This window comes from Vicugna pacos, chromosome 16, assembly GCF_048564905.1.
Source record: "Vicugna pacos chromosome 16, VicPac4, whole genome shotgun sequence".
Taxonomy (NCBI): domain Eukaryota; kingdom Metazoa; phylum Chordata; class Mammalia; order Artiodactyla; family Camelidae; genus Vicugna; species Vicugna pacos.
In genome coordinates this window covers 18,958,187-18,979,488 of record NC_133002.1, presented here as the reverse complement: position 1 = coordinate 18,979,488, position 21,302 = coordinate 18,958,187, and the positions used below count along the sequence as shown (strand labels likewise).

At 43.2% G+C, this 21,302-nt stretch overlaps 1 protein-coding gene across 1 annotated transcript; it reads right to left on the bottom strand.

Annotated features, from left to right (window-relative positions):
• Positions 1-400: 400 nt before the first annotated feature.
• On the bottom strand, positions 401-676 carry LOC140686301 (small integral membrane protein 36-like). Its single transcript, XM_072940019.1, has one exon. The coding sequence runs from the start codon at positions 674-676 to the stop codon at positions 401-403; it is 276 nt and encodes a 91-aa protein (XP_072796120.1).
• Between the last annotated feature and the right edge of the window lie 20,626 nt (positions 677-21,302).

Here is a 21,302-nt window from a genome sequence, read left to right as displayed (position 1 = left end):
TACTCAAAAGTCAGTCTTTCCTGGAAGCTGCAAGGGTGGCATCAGTAATATACATGTAACCAGCTCCACTAAACAATAGTATTGGCTGGTGGGTATAGCTCAGTGGTAGAGCAGGTGCTTAGCATGCATGAGGTCCTGGGCTCAATCCCCCATACCTCCACTTAAAAAAAAATGTATTGCTGAGGTTTTGCATTTGGAGAATGTGACCAAAGCTAACCTTGGGCTTCTTACCTTAAACAGTTGCTTCTCCCACAAGGAGGATGAGGAGGAAGCAGGAAGTACGGCAGGGCTCCCACTTACCTAGCCAGCAGGACCCGTGCTCAGAGACACTTGGAGTTACGTGGGAGAATGGTTTGTCCAGGATGTCTAGTGCCCTCTCCCCAGTATCCTTCAGCCAGCCTCAAACCATTGTGCTTTTCTTCCCCAGTGGAGCAGGGTTCCCAAAATGAAGGCCCCTTGCCCAGGGGGGCCCGGGAGCGCTTTGCTGCATCACCACCAAGTGGACAGAGGGCTGGGCATCCAGGGTGCTCTCAGGGGCGTACTCCTTACTGGGGTCCTTGCCTCGGCAGTCATACAGCACGCAGGAGATGAGGAAAACCAGGAGCAAGATGACGTAGCTCGCAATGAGGATGATCAGGTTCAAGGTGACCGGGTCCATCTCCAAGTAAAACTCCATCACGTTGCTGATGGTTGGGAAGTGGGTCTAGAGAAAGGTGGTGGGGCCAGTTTGGGGGTTGCCTGGAGCAAACCCTCGTCCGTAGGAACAGCTACATTGGCTTGGGAATAAAAATACATTAATCCTCACTCTTCCGGGAGCCTCCCAGATTAAAGCTGCTTGGTTTAATAACTTAAGCTCTTGCTGTTAATACCACAGCCACCAAAGCACAGACGCTGTCTCTCATCAGTTCACCAATGCAGAGAGAGAAAGAGAGGGGTGGTTTATGTGTTACCAAAGTGTGGTAGGTAAGCAAGGGTTCCATATAATTTGGTGTCCAAACAGGCAGCTGTGGTGAGCAAAAGTCAGGGCTGTTAATAAGCACACTGGTAAAAGTTGGATTGTCCTGGGAAAATTGTGAAATATGGTCACTGTTTATATAAGGGAGGTTGATTTTTTATTTTCTTTTTATTAAAGTATAGCTGATTTACAATGTTATATTAGTTTCAGGTATACAATGTAGTGATTCAATATTTTTAGAGATTCTATGGCATTTAAAGCTATTATAAAATATTGGCTGTATTCCCTGTACTATTCAATATATCCTTGCATCTTATTTATTTTATACGTAGTAGTTTATACCTCTTAATCCCCTACTTCTATCCTGCCCCTCCATGCTTCCCTCTTTCCACAGGTAACCAGTAGTTTATTCTCTATATCTGCAACTCTGTTTCTGTTTATTTACATTTATTCATCTAATTTTTTTCGATTTCACATATAAGTGATATCAAACAGTATTTGTCTTTCTCTAACTTATTCCACTAAGCATAATACCCTCCAGGTCCATCCCTGTTGTTGCAAATGGCAAATTTCATTCTTTTTTATGGCTGACCTGTGTGTGTGTGTGTGTGTGTGTGTGTGTGTGTGTGTGTGTATCTCACGTCTTCTTTATCCAGTCACCTGCTGATGGACACTTACGCTGCTTCCATGTCTTGGCTATTGTAAATAGTGCTGCTGTGAACACTGGAGTGCATGTATCTTTTCCAATTAGTGTTTTTGTTTTCTTGGGATATATACCCAGGAGGGGAATTGTTGGATCATATGGTAGTTCTATTTTTAGTTTTTTGAGGAGCCTTTGTAGTGTTTCCCATAGTGACGGCACCGGTTTACATTCCCACCAGCAGTGCACGAGGATTCCCTCTTCTCCACATCCTCGCCAATGCTCATTGTCCGTGTTCCTTTTGATGATGACGATTCTGACAGGCTCGAGGTGAAGTCTCTTTGTGGTTTTAATTTACTTTGTCCCGATGATTAGTGATGTTGAGCATCTTTTCATGTTTGGAAAAATATCTTCTTCTGCCCATTTTTTTGTGTTTTTTTTTTTGATATTGAGTTGTATGAGCTGTTTATATATTTTGGATATTAACCCCTTGTCAGTCACATCACTTGCAAATATTCTTTTTCCATTCAGTAGGTTGTCTTTTTGGTTTGTTGATGGTTTCTTTTGCTGTGCAAAAGCATTTAAGCTTAATTAGGTCCTATTTGTTTATTTCTGCTTTGGTTTCCTTTGTTATATAAGCGAGGTTTAAATACCAAGTATCTATCTTTGGGGTGATTTGGTTCTTGGGAATGGATGTGTTTCTTTAATAAGCAGAACACACCCCGTGCATGACATGTTCACCCTTTCTGCCTTTATTGGTTGCCTCATTCATCAATTCAAAAATACTTTCTGAGCATCTCCTGTCTTCTAAGCACTGTACTACACAATAATAAAACAGAGAGCATTTAGTCCAGCAGGGGAGATAGACATTAACAAATAATTGTGTCACTGTTTAAAAACAATGGGAATAAGTTTATAAAGGACAAGCAGAAGGTGATAGGTGAGCGTGTTCCAAGGTGGGTCAGAGAAAGCTTCCATGAGGAAGAGACATTTAGCCTATGACCCGATGATAGGCAATATTTGGCCAGGTTAGGACAGGGAGGGAAGATTCCTCCAGCCACAGAGAATAGCATTCATGAAAGATCTGAGCAGAAAGAAGCCTGGAAAACTGCAGGAACTGAAAACAAGGGCAGCGTGACTGTGGTTGGGGAGCAAAGTGTGGGAGAGCGGGGCAGGGGTCAGACTGCAAAGGGACGTGTGGGTGCTGTTCAGGGCTTTGGAGCTGATGCTAGAGCAATGGGCGCAACTGGATGGATTAATGCAGGGGAGTAACTGGACTGATTTGCATTTTAAAGAGATCATCTGGACTGCTGTGTTGCTGCAGGAAAATAAGCAAATTGAAAAGGAGATCAGATGAAAATAGAGATATCTCTTGATTTATAATCATCCTCCTGCCACCGTGGTGGCCTGTCCCAGTAGGCATGTGACCCGGGCGGTTCTGAGCAAAAGGCCCCACACTTGGTTTAATGCCCTGCTGTCTCCATTTTGAAATTTTTAATCTTTCTTTTTGGATCTGGACTTACAAATTATAGATCTGACCTTGGTCTCCTATACGCATTTTTGGCCAAAAAGTACCACTTCTCCAAGAGCTAATGGGGCTCTTTCGCCACTCCAAGTTCAAGTCCAAAGGTTCCCAGAGGTCTGCTGGTGTCTCATCATTATTAGCTTTAATGACCTAGCAGCTTCCCATCCAGTCCTTTATGCCCAGCTTCCCTGGGAACCTGAGGGTTCAGTGTGGCTGTAGAAGGAGTTCCTATTGATTTTTCCAGATAAAATATTCCCTGATTCTGTGGTCCTGGACTAACCTGTGGAATTACAGCCAAGAAGGTGAATTGTTCTCAAACACTGCAGGTGTCGATCCAGCCCCATTGGAATCAACTGGACTTCTTGGGAATACAGATTCCCAGATCAACCCCAGATCTATTGAATTAGAATCTTTAGGGCTGGAGTCTGTGAATCTGCATCAGTAAAAAATCTTCGTGGATAATTTTGACATGCAACCAGGAGGGAGAATTGTGGCGTGGCGATAGAAGTATGAAAGAAGGATGCGTAGACAATGGGTCATCAGAGCAGTGAGTGGCCACTAAGAGATGTCATTGGAGGCATTCGACACAGACATCACACCGTCTGAGGTTCTGAGTCCAACAAGCTCAGATCATTCATTTTTTTCTAGAGAAAGTCCTTTTCCTGGTGGCTATTCACATTTACCAAGCTCGTAACAGACTGATGTTTAAAACAGAACACCAGTTTATTAAGTTACAGTGAAAAAAACAACCGTCACAAGGTCCAGAGGGCTTGTGCTGGGATGACCAAAGTTTCTCGGCGAGCCCAGGATCTCAGACCGTGGAGTTGTCTGGTGCGTCTGTAAGTCACGTTGGTGCTCCCAGATCACCATAAGGCTTTCAGAGGCAGAATAAGGTACCAGGAGGCTACTTTCTTTTGCCCACTCTGCACTCCACATTCCTGACTTCTGAAGCAAACTGATGTCTGCACAGCACAGACAGTACTCGGGGGAGTTCTCTGATGACTTTAACCAAATGATACAAACACTTGCTGAAGCTGACTCTGAAATGAGGACTACATACGGGTTAGTCCACATTTAATTGAACTGAAACGTAAGCAGCAGCTCAGCTGGACCGAGTGGAGTTTCTGCCTCGGCTTCAGGGTTCTCTGTGCAGCGGTGATGAGCGGTGATCATGGTGGTTGATCCAGTCTGGTCACCTCTCTTCTTGTTTTGTCTCAGTTCGGCTGACTCCCCTGTGATGTCCCAGAATATCTCGTTCAAGGCTATTGTCTTTGCTTCAGGATCTTATTACTATCTGCAGAGACTATTTTTGTCCTTGTATCTACCCGTGCTCAAAGGTCATTTCAAATCCAGCCTTGTGGAGGCTTTGCTTCCTTCCAGTGTGTTTGGTGAAACGCTGGCTACCTGTTTTGTGAAATTAACCCCAGAGGCGGCTGCCTTCTTCAACCTGCAGCCCAGCATCACCAAAGCCTCTTTAAAGACATTTCCTCTTCTGCCATCTAGTGGCCAAAGCAGAGACTGCTAAATAAAGAAAACGACGATGGCCAAGCTGGGACGCTCTTTCTAACTAGCAGGAGAGGGTGCAAGTAACAACAAGCCACGTTGCAGAACAACCCACTGAGGTATTCAGGACATTGTGATTCCTTCGTTCATTTACAAACATGTGTTCTGCCTTGTCCACTTACCATATGGCAAGCTGCTATGCGCTTTGGAACTTGATGGAGTGATAAACACTGAAATGGTACTGGGTGCCCAGAACTAGGGAGCGAGCACCCATGAGAAGGGGAGGCATCCGCTGTATCTTAGGCAAGATGAGACAGAAGCTCAGAGAGGCAATGGAACTCTGATAGGCTCATTCACTCTCCCTTTCTCCCTCTCACCCTGCCACCTTTCTTTTCTCAGATATCAGATAGTCCCTGGACTCTCTGTGTGTACACACTTGTTCACAGCACAGCCCCTTTTGTCTGTTGACCTGGGATGTCACCTAATGATACCAGATAGATATGTGTTCCATGTAAATGCATTTCTAGGCAACTAGGGTTTGTTTGTTTCTTTAAAAAAATTGGTGAGGAGAAGTGATTAGATGGATTGATTGATTGATTTTAATGGATGTACTGCGGGTTGAACCCAGGACCTCCTGCATGCTGAGAACGCACTCTGCCACTGAGCTATACCTTTTCCCCTGGAGTTTATTTCTTAAAACACCAAAGTATGCTTGGATTTTTACCTCTTCTGGATAGGAGTTTATCTGCCATGACACAGTGCCTTACTTCCTCAACAAAATGCAACTTCCCCAAAAGTCTTAGTGTAGCTTTCATTTTCAATAACTTGAGAGGGAAACTGCCACAAACTTACCAAGGAGGCACTGGAAGTTTATTTTACCATTGAGGACATTGAGGTTCAGGGAAGTGATTTGCTTCAAGCCAAGCAGGTGGTAAATGACAGAAATCAGACTGTAAGCCAAGTTTTGAGTTCTAATCTAGTGCATTTTCACTGGAGCCACTGACTAGATAGAGAGGAAGGTGAAAGAACTCTGGATGCAACAGATGCTAGAAACATGAGAATGGTAATCATCATTAAAAAATGCTAACCATCTATATTTTCAAAAGTCCCCTTGACCTAAGAATTTGCACTAAGAGAGCATAACTCTACTTCCAACCCGCTGCCCCTCTCAACTTTTGTCAGAAACTAGTCAGTGGCTCATCTTGGAGCTTCTGGAAAAAACCTACCACACACTATCACAGACAACTGCAAGATACGTTTTTCTATCTGTACTAAGTTGAGTAAGTCTCCTTCCAAATTCATATCATCTTAGAAATTCAGACTGTGACCTTATTTGGAAATAGGGTTTTCACCCATCTAACTGGCTAAGATGAAGTCCTCCTGGGTAAGGATGGGCCTTAAATCCAATGACTGGAGTCCTCATGAGAAAGTCGTATGAAGACATGGAGACACACAAGAGGAGAAGGCCAGGTGAAGATGGGGACAGAGACTGGGGTGAGGCAGCTACAAGCCAAGCCACGCCGAGGATTTCTGGCAAACACCGGAAGCCAGGAGAGGGACGTGGGTGGGATGGATTCTACCTCAGAGCCTTGGAAGGAACCAAGCCTCATGACATCTTGATTTCAGACTTCTAGGCTCCACAACGGTGAGGGAGTACATTTCTGTTGCTTTGAAGTGACCCTGTTTGTGGCACTTCGTTACAGCGGTACTAGGAAATCAGTACACCTGCTCTCTGAGGCTTGGATAAAACCAGGCATGGCTTGGGGCAAAGTGGGAGATAAGCAGAGGTCTACTTCGGATACATCCCCCCGTCCTCTCTTTTGGTATGTGCCCTTCTAGCTCTGGTTTTGGTTCCTGGCTCCTTCTGCTCAGATAGGGAGGTTCCATGGAGAGAAATGCCTGAGATGAAAGAAAATTCCTGTACACAACATTTGCTTCCATAAAAAAATAAACACAAGGCCTTCAGTTTAAAATAGCAATTGGGATCACAGAGAACTATATACAATATCTTATAATAACCTTTAATGAAGAAGAATATGAAAATGAATATATGTATATATATATATATGCATGACTGGGACATTATACTGTACACCAGAAATGGACACATTGTAACTGACTATACTTCAATAAAAAATAAATAAATGAGATAAAATAGCAACTGGCTGGCAGCTCCTGACGTAGCCTTGTATATCTCCCCAGTAAAAGTCCTTGAAAGACACAGAAGAATACAAAGACCTACAAAAGAAATAAAGAGCATGTAGCAGGGAGTGATACTTTAAAGCTGCTAAGGCATTGCTTCTCCCCTCTTCCCTCACCCATTTCTCTTCCCCTTCATTGTCCAAGATTTCTAAATGTCATGAGTCTCAGGAGAGATGCATCCTGGTCAAGTCAAATTCATCATTCTTGAGCCCCTTTGTAGACTTCTGTAAATGTATACTGAAGTCCATTGACTTAGAGCCAGGCATTGTGCAGAAAGCAAAGACCATCTTTAATATGATAAAATATTGGCTTTGCGTACCAAGAGACTTATAAACATAGAATTTACAGCACAGCCCAAAATACAGGAGAGAGAAAGTGATGGATGTGAGCAACTTTCCTACCTATGGGAGTAGGAGTTGAGACGGGGATTCTAATGGGAGGTAACCAGAGCTCAGATGTCGATGTGCCCTTGTGAGGGGGCCCTGCCCTTCCCCGACACCATCTATTGGTGGAGAGACTGTAGAATGGCCCAGACCGGCACTCCAAAGCAGAAAGCTTTGGGATTTGAGTCCAGATGGTATGTCTCTGGGAGACTGTCAGATTCTTGCAGAGCCCTCAGTGCAGATATGACACTGAGCAGCAGCGTGCTGGAATAGCAGAGAACAATTTCCGAGAAATGTGGCTAACTGGACAAGCTGTCTTACAACTGCAGGCAATATCAAGATGGCCTAAGGAAAATAGCCAAGAGTTTCCAAGACTCCAAAGTGGGATTGAGGTGGAAGAGTTGAGAGATGTCTGATTGAAAAGGGCTTATAGTTCGAGCAAGGGCACAGAGTGAGCAGATCTGACAGCTGTGGGACTGGATGTTCGGGCACGAGCAGTGATGTGGCTGGTGCAGAGTCCGACGCCCAACAGCAGATGGGACAAGCCCCACGGCAATAGGGGACATTGAAAACAAATAAAAATATGTAGACTGTATATTCCTTCCCCAAAGCTGGGACAGTACCTAAAAATCTGGAACTTAGATGACCCCCAGAGAGAAGGTGGTAGGGAGAAAGGGATAAGGGAGAATCCAGAACTTGAATAAATATTTACTTCCCAAAGATGGAGCTTTAAACAAGAAGTAGCTGAGTTACTTTTTTTGGGCAAAGTTGAATTTTCACCATTGGCAGATGTGGGGACTTCTGAACTAATTTATTTTACTAACAGAGAAATGAAGGAAAATGAGATTTGTATATTTGATTCGTGGCTGTGAGTTATAGATGTATTCAAATAAGACTGAAAGACAACCTAATACCAGAATTTGAGTGACTGTCGACTCTCATTCAAGCTGAATTTAGCAGTATTTAGCCCTCATTGCAGGGCATAATCAGGACTTGCATTATGAAAAATAGAGAATGTTTAGGGATAGTTGGACATTTCTTGGACCAACCCCGCCATCTACCCCTGCATCATAGACCCAGGACACGTGGAACCTTCTCACTCTCCTCCCATCCTGAGCATATTTCATCCAAGAGAAGTGAGTCGGGAAGGAGGGGGTGGAGGTGGTGCTGGCACCTTACATCATGGGAAGCTATTCTTCACAAGTTAGATATAAGGGTGGTCAGTGTGATGGTTTGACATATGTTTTATATCAATTATACCTCAATGAAGCTGGGAAAAAGAAAAGAAAAGCAAAACTTTTTTTTTTAAATAAAGGAAGCAAAAAGATAAGAGGAACTTTGAAAGAAGTCACAATGGGCAGGAGATTAAGGCGGGGTCAGATCACAGGGATGGGTAAGCTACACTAGAGTCTGGATTTTCTCCTGGTTGCTGTAGGAAGCCGTCGGAGAGATGTAATAGAGTGACAGTGATCACATTTAATCTTGGAGAAACTCTCTGTGATTGATCTTCAGAGAATGAGGCATAGAGAGACGCAAGTGGGAGAAGAGAGATCGGGAAGGGCAGCAGTGTCATAGCTGAGATACGGTCGTGACATGGACCAAAATATTGATGATGATGTGATGAAGAGGCTTGGGTTTGAGAAATATCTGCTGCACTTGCTGAGGACTGGATCTAAGTGATGCAAGAAAGAGGATTTTGACCTAAGCAACTCAGTTGAAGTGGGTACCACCTATGGGGTTACCACTTCGGGACATGCACATGGCTGGTTTGGGGGTGGGTCAAGAGTTCTTCTCTGGATTAGTTAAATCTGAGATGCTGAAGGAGAGAGCTGAATATCTGAGTGTGGATCTTAGTGGGAAGATCAGTGTTGCACATACAGATTTTGGAGTTGCAAATATACAGGTAGTATTCACAGTCATGGAACTGGGTAAGATGACACTGGGAGAAAGGGTAGGCAGGGAAGAGAAGAAGGTTTGGAACAGGATCCAGAGTATTTCAACATTTAGAGATTCAGCTGAGAGGAAGGAACACTCTTCAGTTTCAGCAGATGAAACTGAAGAGTGGCCAGTGAGGTAAGAGGTTAAGAGGCAAGTCAGGGAAGCATGGTCTCAGGGAACCTCTGGGGGAAGTGGGTGTAGAAAAGGAAGTAGCCAACTGGGTTAAAAGCTGCTAAGTGATTGGGTAATGAGAATAGGAAATCGACCATTGGTTCTGAGATCTTGATAAAAACTGAAGGAATTTTTCTTGGTTGGGGGGAGGGTGAGGGAGGGAGGGGTCACATGAGAAATGAGACTCCAAAAAAGTAGGCTGAGCAAAGAGTAGAAGGTAAGAAAGAAGAGGCAGTGAGTAAAGGGTATTTCAAGGAGCTCGGCTGTGACAGATTAAAGAGCAGTGGGAGTAGCTGGAGGCCAGTGTGGGAGGGAAAGACTGGTGTTTTTTCTTAAATTTGTTTTAGATGAGTGATAATAACACATGCATGTCAGCCAATGGGAACACTCCAGTTGTGAAAGGGCAGTTGATAACACAAGAGAAAAGGGGAGATTATAGGGGCAAGTTCTTTGAGCAAGATGGTGTCCAGTGTAAACTTGGAAGAACAGGTCCCAGCTGGGAGCTGGGGTAATTCCTCCATCATGTCAGAGAAGAAAAGGTGAGTTCTGAGTGGCTTTAGTAGTAGTGATGCAGGAAAATGGATGTGGCGCATGAGGAGGGCTGTGTCTCAAGTCTCAGCTGAGCCCTTGGGATGGGCCCCACCATGTGTGGGTCCTTGGCTTCACACAGGAAAGAATTCAAGTGTGAGCCACTGTTGAGTAAAAGTTGATTTATTTAGAGAGGTACATACTGCATAGAGTGTAAGGCAAGAGAAAGGCAAGGAAATGGTTGTGGGACTTGGGTGCTCAGGTTAAAGTAAAAGTAGGTACACACTCCACAGACAGAGTGCGGGCCGTCTCCCAAGAGAAGAGAGTGGAAAAGGCCACTAGGTGTGGTGTTGTCAGTTTTTATGGTCTCAGTAGCTTCATATGCTTACAGGTGGGACCATTCCAACTACCCTGGGGCTGAGATTCCCAGGAAATGGGCCACCGCCCATTCTTTGGCCTTTTGTGGTAATCCTTGGGACTGTCATGGCGCCTGCACGCATGTCATTTATCACGCCATTACAATGAGCATATAATGAAGCTCAAGGTCTACTAGAAGTCAAACCTCTTAATCCTCAAGGCCAACTAGGAGTTGAATCTTCCACCATTTTGGTGTTAAATTACTGTCATTCCTTTGGCTGTGCCCTGCCCTCTTCCAGACTGTCTCAGTAGGAAGGTGAGGTTAGCTTTGTCCGATTCCTGAGTTTTGTTTTGTTTTGTTTTTCACTCAGGAATATGTCAAAGTCTGTAGCAGAGACTGGGTGAGGGATACGTGTGGTCTATTGAAAATAAGAGGTTGTGAAATATTTGGAGAAAGAGAAAACAGCTATCCTGGAGAAGCAGCAGGAGTGCTGGGCAGTGCTGAGTTGAGACTCATCATCACAAGTTTAAAGTGAGACAGTTAGCTCAGAGTTGGCAGACAGTTTAGGTAAGCAGATTGGAGGCTTAATCTGGTAAATAAAATAGAAGGTAGGACCAGGAAGGGTGTTAGGGAGGAGATGATTCTAATACTAGATCAAAGCTTCTAAGCTGGAGGGAAATGAGGTCAGAAGAAGGGTGGAGTAGTGATCAATGATAGGGTCAGGGCAGTGGTGGTCCCTGTGTGGTCCACAGAGTGTTGGAGCAGAGAATTGAGTCCATGTGCTGGGAGGGTAGGAGGTGGTGGGTGGAGAGGAGCTTGACTGATGGAGATTTTGGAGGGTGTATAATTATTGGTGATGACAAGATTCAGGGAAAGCCATGAGAATATGGATGACCCAAGTGATGTGAGGGGCACATCCTCTCAACCGAGTAGTAAAACATTTTCAGGAGCAGAGGACTTGTTGAAATTGCCAAGAGTAAGAATGAAGAGGAGAATGAAGCCAGCGGAGTGCTAAAACCCTTGATGATCAGGGGGTGGTCAGTAGGTGCCCAGATGATGTTAAAAGGAAGAGGTGTCTGGTGGTCAAGTCTGATGGATACAGGGGAAAAATCTTTTTAGAAGTAGTGATGCAGGGTAACAAATCACCTACTTAAAGTGCAGCCTTGAAGTATATGTAGTTGTATTAGTTTCCTGTGCTTCTGAAACAAATTAATACAAACTTTGTGTTTGAAACAACAGAAATTTATTCTCTTATGGTTCTGGATGTCAGAAGTCCAAAGCCAGTATTATTGAGCCAAAATCCAGGTGTTGGCAAGGTGGCACTCCCTCCAGAGATTCTGTAGGAGAATCTGCTCCTTGTCTCTTTCATCTTTTGGAGACTTGTGGCACTCCTTGGCTTGTGGGCTCATCATTCCAACCCTCAAAGTGAGCATCTTCAAATCTCTTTCTCTGCTCTGTCTTCACATTACCTTCTCCTCTGTATATGTATTAAGTCTACTTTTGCTTCACTCTGAGCAGGATGCATTTGATTGCATTTTGAACCCACTCAGATAATCTAGGATAATCTTTGCTTCTCAGGATCCTGAATTTAATGGCATCTGCAAGAATTGCTGTGTAAGGTGACATTCACAGGTTCCAGAGATTGGAATGTGGATCTCTTCTTGGGAGGTCATTTTTCAACTTGCCACATGGAGTATGGGGGAAAACAATCAGTTTTGTTTGAGAAAGGTGGTGGGGAACAAGTGTCTTCAGAGACAGATAGTCATTTTTCAATAAAATAATACTAGTTAGTAATAATAACTGTAATAATTTTACTAAGTAAAAATTTACTAAGACAATTTACTTAGTAAAAATTATCTTGAGTTAGTATCTCTGACTGTATGAACAAAAATCAGGGAAGAAAAAGATGACAAGAACGATGCTAAATTCTTCATCTTAAGTAAGAAAACCTCAAGTTACAACTTCTTAACTTCAGCAATCAGAAAACAATTTTGTAGCTTGCTTTTGGAAGTATTGACAAGAACTCTTAGGCAAAAGTAATTGCACCAGGCTAGTCACCCACTTTGAGGGAGAGCAAATTTTATCACTTTCCTGGTCTGCCTTCCTGTCTTCTGCTCTCTTTTCCTTTTCTGGTTAGAAATGCTTCACATGCATGATGACAGTCTGTATTTCTTTATCTGAATATCATACCATCTGGAGGCATTCTGCATCCCTTTTGGCTTTGGACTTTTTATAACCTGTGATCAGGGTATAGATGGTTAAAGATGCCTGCTTTATCCAGTTTCCCATGTAAGGATTTATGTAAGGTTCGTGTTCATTTTTTTTGATGTGTAGATTGCATTTGGGAGGACGTGCATGGATTTAAGTTGCATACTTGGCTCCAAGATGTAACTGGAACTTTGGCAGGATGCCAAAAGCAACCAAGAGGAAGTTATAAGCACCAGACGGAATAACAGAAAATCTTGGTGGTTCTGCATTCAAAACATATCAAGCATCTAAACCTTTCTTACTATCTTCACTGCTTCTACTTTTGTCAAGCCACTGTTACCTCCCAGCTTGACAAATGCAACCAGCCAGCCTGCTCACTGCTCCCCACTCCCCACACCCATCCTGAGATGCAGAGATTATCCTGGATTCTCTGAGTGGATATGCAATCAAATGTATCCTAAGAGTGAGGCAAAAAGAGATTCAAGACATGTACAAAGGAGAAGGCAATGTGAAGATCGAGCAGAGAGAGATCTGAAGATGCTCGCTTTGAATACTGAAGTGACATGACCACAAGACAACACAACCTGTTCTCAACACAACCGCAGGTGTGAGCCTTTAAGAATGCAAATCAGATCGTGCTTCTCCTTTGCTCAAAACCTTCTAATGACTTCTTATTTCACTCCAGCAAAAGTCAACATCCTTACAATGACAGTGAAGAACTGCCCAGGGGGCCTGACCCACCCCTCCTCTCATTTCCAAGCACTTCCCCCTCCTTTGTTCTGCTCTGGCCTCGGTGGTGTGCCTAGCCACTCCCACCTCAGGTCGTCCCACCCCACGTTCTGTTGGCCTGAACTGTTCTTTCTCCCATTATCTGCATGGCTTGTTTCCTCGTCATCGCTAAGATGTGACCTTAGGAATGGGGCTTGCCATGACCACCCTTAGAAAACTGTCACCCTTACTGTCCAGGGCGCTCCCTTCTTCCTTCTTCTTCCTTCTTATTCTTCATAGCACCTGTTCACACCTGACACACTCCAAGCGCCAACACGTATTTTGTCAGATGTATATGGCGCCCCCACTGGAAAGCATGTGTCACAAGGGCAGACAATTTATTCCATGTATGGCTGGATCCTGGCATAACTGCCCAGAACACGGCCCGCTGGGGGCACTAGGGACGTATCAGGATGGATGAATGAGTGAGTCATTCACAAGTACACCTCTTGCCTTTCTTGGTAAAGTCTCAAACTGTCCATTATGATGTAAGGGTCATGAAGAGAGACTTCCTTGACAGGGGACTGGAGAAAATAATATAATGAGGAGAAAGGTCCTAGCCTGGGGTTGTGGGTTGGATTGATTGTGTTCCCCCCAAATTCAGGTGATGAGGCTATAACCCTTAGAACCTCAGAATATGACTGTATCTGCAGACAATTTCCTTAAAAGGGGGATTAAATGAAAATGAGGCCATTAGGGTGGGCCCTAAGACAGTATGACGGTTGTCCTTATAAGAGTGGAAGCTTGGACACACAGGGAGACACCAGGGATGTGTACACAGAAGAAAGGCCGTGTGAGAACCCAGGAAGAAAGGGACCATCTATAAGCCAAGGAGAGAAGCCTCAGGTGCAACCAAACCTGCCAAGACCTCGGTCTTGAACTTCTGGTCTCCTGAATCATGAGAAAAAAATTTCCTTTGTTTAAGTCCTCCAGTCTGTGGTATTTTATTATGGCAGCCCTAGTGAGTGACTCCACCTAGCTCCAGGGAAAAGTGACCATTTGGTTTGGCTTGGAAATGCCTGGGTGCCCTTGTATATATGAAGCCAAAGGGGGAACATGAGCTCATTGAAGGTTTCTACAGTTCTATCCATTCAGAGAGTTCTTTGTTACTAAGAGAGAGAGATGTTCTACTTGGAGCAGTTGTGTAAGGCTAGATTGACTTCATTTATTTGTCTATTTTTATTTATTTATCTTTTAACATTTTTTATTGATTTATAATCATTTTACAATGTTGTATCAAATTCCAGTGTAGAGCACAATTTTTCAGTTATACATGAACATATATATATTCATTGTCACATTTTTTTCTCTGTGAGCTACCATAAGATCTTGTATATATTTCCCTGTGCTATACAGTGTAATCTTGTTTATCTATTCTACAATTTTGAAATCCCAGTCTATCCCTTCCCACCCTCACCCCATTGGCAACCACAAGTTTGTATTCTATGTCTATGAGTCTATTTCTGTTTTGTATTTATGCATTGTTTGTGTTTTTTTTTTAGATTCCACATATGAGCAATCTCATATGGTATTTTTCTTTCTCTTTCTGGCTTACTTCGCTTAGAATGACGTTCTCCAGGAGCATCCATGTTGCTGCAAATAGCGCTATGTTGTTGGTTTTTATGGCTGAGTAGTATTCCATTGTATAAATATACCACATCTTCTTTATCCAGTCATCCGTTGATGGACATTGAGGCTGTCTCCATGTCTTGGCTATTGTAAATAGTGCTGCTATGAACATTGGGGTTCAGGTGCCATCCTGACGTAGGGTTCCTTCTGGATATATGCCCAGGAGTGGGATTCCTGGGTCATATGGTAAGTCTATTCCTAGTCTTTTGAAGAATCTTCATACTGTTTTCCACAGTGGCTGCACCAAACTGCATTCCCACCAGCAGTGAAGGAGGGTTCCCCTTTCTCCACAAGGCTAGGTTGACTTTAATACTTCCATCCTGAAGTCATGAAGGATCCACCGAGAGGCAGACCACTGCCACCACTGTCCTCACTACCGTCACTTATTCTGACTGAGGGTCTGCCACGGGCCAGGTTCTCTTCTAACAGCTTTGAGTGCACGGAGCCATCCAATCCCCATGATTGCTCCACGAGGGGTTATCACTTCATTTTATAGATGATAAAACTGAGGCACAGAGAGGTGGAGAAAGTTGCCCAAGGTCATACGTTTTAAGAGACAGAGCCAAGGTTTGAAACAGGCAGTGGCTCTGAAGCCTGGGCTCTTGACTCTTGCCCTTCACCTCCTTTTATATATCCTTCCCTGTCTTCAAAAGGCTTTTTCTGCACATTTAGATTGGCTAGTCAATGGCCTACAAAGGCAAGCTCTTAGCTTAGCTTTCTATTAGCACCAACCTACCTTTCTAGCTTTATTTTTTATTATTCACATACTTATAGAAAAATTGAATCATCCCTTGTCTCTTAACTTTTCCTTGCTCCCTGCCCCTTCCCCCAGGTCCTTGCTTTCTTGATCTTTGCTTTTTTTTTTTTTAAAGGTCATTCTAGTTTCCCATAGTGCCTTCTGTCCGAATTCTTACCTACATTATCCTTATCTAGAATCTACTCTTTTTTTTTTCTTTTTTCTTTTTTTAATTGAACTACAGGCAATTACAATGTGTCAATTTCTGGTGTACAGCACCATGTCCCAGTCATGCATATACACATATATATCCATTTTCATGTTCTTTTTTATTAAAGGTTAATATAAGACATTGAACATAGTTCTCTGTGCTACACAGAAGAAACATTTTTTTTAAAAATCTATTTTTATGTACAGTGGCTAACATTTGCAAATCTCAAAACTCTTAGATTTATCCCTTCCCACCCCCTTTTCCCAGGAATCATAAGATTGTTTAGTCTATTTCTGTTTTGTAGATGAGTTCATAGTATCCTTTTTTCTTTTAGATTCCACATATGAGTGACATAATATGTCATTTTTCTTTCTCTTTCTGGCTTACTTCACTTAGAATGATGATCTCCAGGTTCATCCATGTTGCAGCAAATGGCATTATTTCATTCTTTTTTATGACTGAGTAGTATTCCATTGTATAAATATACCACAACTTCTTTATCCAGTCATCTGTTGATGGACATTTAGGTTGCTTCCGTGTCTCTTGGCTATTGTATATAGTGCCACTAGGAGCATTGGGGTGCATGTATCTTTTCAAATTAGAGTTCCCTCCAGTTATATGCCCAGGAGTGGGATCATAGGATCATATAGTAAGTCTATTTTTAGTTTTTTAAGGAATCTGAATACTGTTTTCCATAATGGCTGCACCAGACTACATTCCCACCAGCACTGTAGAAGGGTTCCCTTTAGAATCTACTCTTGAATCCAAATCCTACCTCCCTCATAAGGTCTTACATTAACTCTCATTTCTGAAAATTTCATCACACGTACTACTAATTTGGGGATGAATCATGCACTTTTTAATGAAAATTCTTCTATTGATGGCTCAATAGTCTGTATAAATATTCTCAAAGCATAACTTTTACCAGTTTTATGTCCCATCTTCAAAACAGATTTAATTCATTGAGGGCAGGAATAAAATACCTTCTGCATATGATATGTTGAACATAATGAAAATAGAGATATATTGATCTGCTTTGATTTGGAAAGAGTCAAGATAGGAGAAGGAAGCAATAAATATAGTCATTCTGATTAGTAGCTAGCACCACACTGAGTGCATTATGTACATTAGCTCACTTATCCCTTACAGTGTATAAGTGCTGTCTGTAAGTACTATCATTATCACCATTTTATAGATGAGGGAAAAGAAGCTTAGACGTACTGTGTAGTTTGTCCTGGGTGACACAACTTGCAAATGTTGGTGCTAGCAGTTAGAAATGTGATGGGCTAACATGAGGGATTTATAATCAGGAGGAATTTGAACAGAGTGTGTCATAAAAAGGGAGAACATGAAATGACCACCAAAGTTCTGGTAGCCATAGCCTTGAATTTCATTGTTCCCCAAGATCTGTGTTCCTTTTGGGGACACACCTAGACCGCCACAGTTAGGTGTGGTTTGTGCCTGAGCTCTGGCCAGTGGGATGTGAGCACAAAGGATGGAATTGTCTTGTCTCTTCCAGAAGGGGACACAGGTGGAGATAATGATGTGGCCCTGAAGGATGGCAGAGCCACAATATGGAAGGAACCTGGTCCCTGGATCACCATGCAGAGTGCTGCCTGTTGGGCAGGAACACCACCTTGAGACAGTTCCATAAGCAAGAAAAGAGCTTACTTGCGGGGGGAGAGGGGGGCGGGCTACTTGTTACTCCTGCTTAGTTTAGCTAACTGTTACACTCTAGTAATTGTCAAGACATCTGTCAAGGGAGTGAGAGTGCTCTCAAACCATCCTGGTACTGAACAAAATATCTGTTGTGGAGTAAAGCTGAGCTTAAAACATCTCTCACTCAGCAATTAGCAGCCACTATTTCACATATGGTGGGGGTGATATTAGTAGTGTTTGTTCAGTCAACTGTGGCCTCTGATCCATTGTGCTATGAGACAGTTTTAAGTAAAATGAAGCAAACTGGAGAATAATACCTTTCAAAGTTATGAGGAATAGACATTTCCCATCCGCCCCTAAACTGGGAGCCCCTTGGTCCACACACGTCAGCTTCTCAGGCTTCTGAACTGAAATGGTCCATACCACAGCAAATACTTTATAGAACAATAGAGAATTTGTAAAGCGCCATAAAAAGCCAAATGACAGTACTTTTTGTTATCATAGTCAGTAGTTTAAACATAAAAACTTCTGAAAATATTTTGAATATTGATACAATTAACCCTGGTTGAAGTCTTGGAAAGAACTTGATATTTTTCTGTCCACTCTCCCCTTGTCCTTCCTTCTTTCTTTCCTTTTTATCAGTTGACACATTTATTGAATCTCTGGCCCGCGGCCATATTCGGGCTTGGCCTGGTCTCTTTCCTCAGGGCGGGCGGCTGCAGTCTCCCTCGCTGACAGTAGAGGGCACCAGAGGATCACAACCGCGCCTAAGTCAGGTCTGCGGTCCCATCTTCCTTCACATCTGGTTTTTGGATGATAATGGAGTTTTCTCATTTTCCACTTCTTTATACCACTGTGACTTTTTTTGACAACAGCTGAGAAAATTAACTGATTTCTCCCACATGACCACTCATAGTTTGCACCAACCTTCCTTCTCTCTGCTCTTCACACTCTTGTCCGTTTCCAGATGTTTTTTGCTCCATAAAGCACTTGCTAGATGGTCTGTGGGGAGTGTCCAAACCCCAGGACACCACAAGTTTCAGAGACCCCCTCCTGCCTCTCCTCAGATGTGGGGCTCACGTAAGATCACTGTGTGGAAAGCCTGAAAAATTAAATCATTTGGAAAGAAGATATATCCTCTGAATCCCATAATACACTCAACAAGCATATTTTGGTTGATGTGTGGTTTGGCAGATTTGTAGTTTAAAATGGTGGTGGGCGTGTGTTGGAGGGCTGGATTGGGATTCTGCTGCGTTTATATTATTTACTTTCTCAAATAGGCTTTTTACTGCCAACCAAACATGGGAAAAGGAGAGAGAGAAAATTATCTGGGCCAGTTATCTCTGGCTGCGATGGAAAATTGAGAGACCAAAGCTGCCACGGCCAGAAAGGACATTTTTTCTTCCAGTAGGGATTCTCTGATGCATTCAGAGCCTTTAACTCCTGCGAACACGGTCTAAGTACAAGCATTCTGTATTCGGCCAAGATACAATAAGCCGTATTTCTTCAGAAGTCAGGGCATGTCAGGAAAGGAGAGAGGATGGTCTCCCAGGGCAGTTCAATAACTTTATAAACGGAGGCTCAGAGGCTTAAGCTCACTCAGCCTGTTGAACTTTAATTCTCCTCAGTCTGTGGCTCTTTCTCCCACATCTTGCTGTATTGTTAACTAAGGTAACCTGTCAGGGAAATCATATTCTCTTAGAGTTGCCTGAAGCTGCAAGTAGGTGTTTCTCTTTAGAAATTTATATCTCTATCTGTCTCTCTCTTTCTTGGAAAGAAATGCCTCATGTGACCTCTTACCAAGAGAGGGCACCCTCTGAATAGAAATTTTCCCTTCTAGACCGTCTTACAGTCAGAAAAAGCAGACCAGCCCTAAATTGATCCCTGGAATGGAAACTACCAATGTAGGTTGGAAAACCTTGTATCTAACCTCAGAAAGCACTCCGCTTAGTAGGGAAGGCAGGGACCAGGCTCTGCCTACCTGCCCCAGGAGACTGGTACCCGGTTCCTCCCGCAATGTGTCTCCACAGCTTCATGTGTGTGCTCATGCTGGCCTCTGCCTGAGATGCCCTTTCCTTTCTTCCTCCTCTGGACAATTCTTAGCCATGGGTCAGAGTCCTAAATCGTCCGTTTCACGTTTCAGACCTTCTCTCCTTTGTACCCCAGAACTTTTCACATTCCAGGGTTAGACTTATATTGTTTATTATTTTAGTATGCCACGTTATCACATTTTTATCCTCAGTGCCTAGTCCAATGGGGGGGGCCCATAAGAAATACTGGACAATGCTCTTGCATATATGAACACACACATCAACACAATTATGATTTTTTACCAACTTGGTTATCATCATAGATGGGTAGGATTATCTGAGGAAGTCTTAAGCTTATAGCTTAATTGGTTTTGCTTTCATTGCTAAGATATTTCAAAGAACATGTAGTTTGCACATACAGAAATGTTGGCAAAAGAAAAGGACTGTTATCCAAAATGTACAATGAACTCTTAAAACTCCACACTAAGAAAACAAACAACCCAATTAAAAAAAATGGGTCAAAGACCTTAACAGATAGCTCACTAAAGAAGACACACAGATGGCAAAGAAGCAGATGAAAAATTCCTCCACATCATTTGTCCGTAGGGAAAAGCAAATTCAAACAACAATGAGATACCACTGCAAATTTATTAGAATGGCCGAAATCTGCAACACTGACACCACCAAATGCTGGCGAGGATGTGGAGAACAGGAACATTCATTCATTGCTGATGGGAATGCAAAATGGTACAGCTAGATTACTTGGGAAGACAGTTTGGTGGTTTCTCACAAAACTAAATCTATTCTTAGCATACAATTCAGTAATCATGCTCCTTGGTATTTACCCAAAGGAGTTGAAAACTTATGTCCACACAAAAATCTTCACATGGATGTTTACCAAAACTTGGAAGCAACCAGGATGTCCTTCAGTAAGTAAATGGAAAAATAAACCAGTGTCTCCAACAGTGGCATATTATTCAGGAGTGATGTCACCAAGATGGTGACATAGGATTTTCCTGACTTCATTCCCCATCACAAGAAGGACAACTAACAAAGATTCATGGGTAAGACATCATCAAGAGAATCCTGGAACTTGAGGCTGAGGCTGAAGCACCCCCTGTACCACTGTTACCATGACAGACCCATTAAGAGGGAGAGGGAGGAGCTATAGGCTGCTGGCATGGCCCCCCAGATTGCTTCAACACCACACCCAGGTCATCCCTCAGCCTGTGATTCCTCCAGTGGGAAAAGAGAGTCAGGAGGGACAACCAGCCTCACCCCCAGGCATTGTGGGTCACTTCTTGGGAGCCCCCATGGGGACTGCAGGGGAATCTGCGGGGCGTGACCCCAGGGAACGTGACTGTGATGAAGAAGCGGGAGAAACTTGCAACAACGAGTTCTAGGATCTTGGCCGACCCAGCTCCTACCTGCAGAGCCCAAGTGGTATCGCAGCCAGCAGCTGCAGAACCAAATCGGTGGTTCTTACCAATGTAACTCTCGCCTGGCCCACTTCTGTGTATAGTTCTGGAATATTATTCAGTGCTAAAGAGAAATGAGCTATCAAGCCACAACAAGACATGGAGGAACCTTAAATGCGTGCTACTAAATGGAAGAAGCTGATCTGAAAAGGCCACATAAGATATGATTTCAATGGCATGACATTCTGGAAAAGGCAAACCTATGGAGACAGTGAAAAGGTCCATCATTACCAGGGGCAGGGGTTGGTGGACAGAAGAGTAGGTAGAACACAGAGGAGTTTTTAGGGCAGTGAAAATACCCTGTAGGAAATTACAAGGATGGGTATATGTCCTTACAGATTTTTCTAAACCTATAGAATGTGTAACACCAAGAATGAACC

Excerpts from the sequence above, each read along its gene's own strand:
- LOC140686301 (XM_072940019.1), bottom strand. The coding sequence starts at position 676 with ATGGAGTTTTACTTGGAGATGGACCCGGTCACCTTGAACCTGATCATC.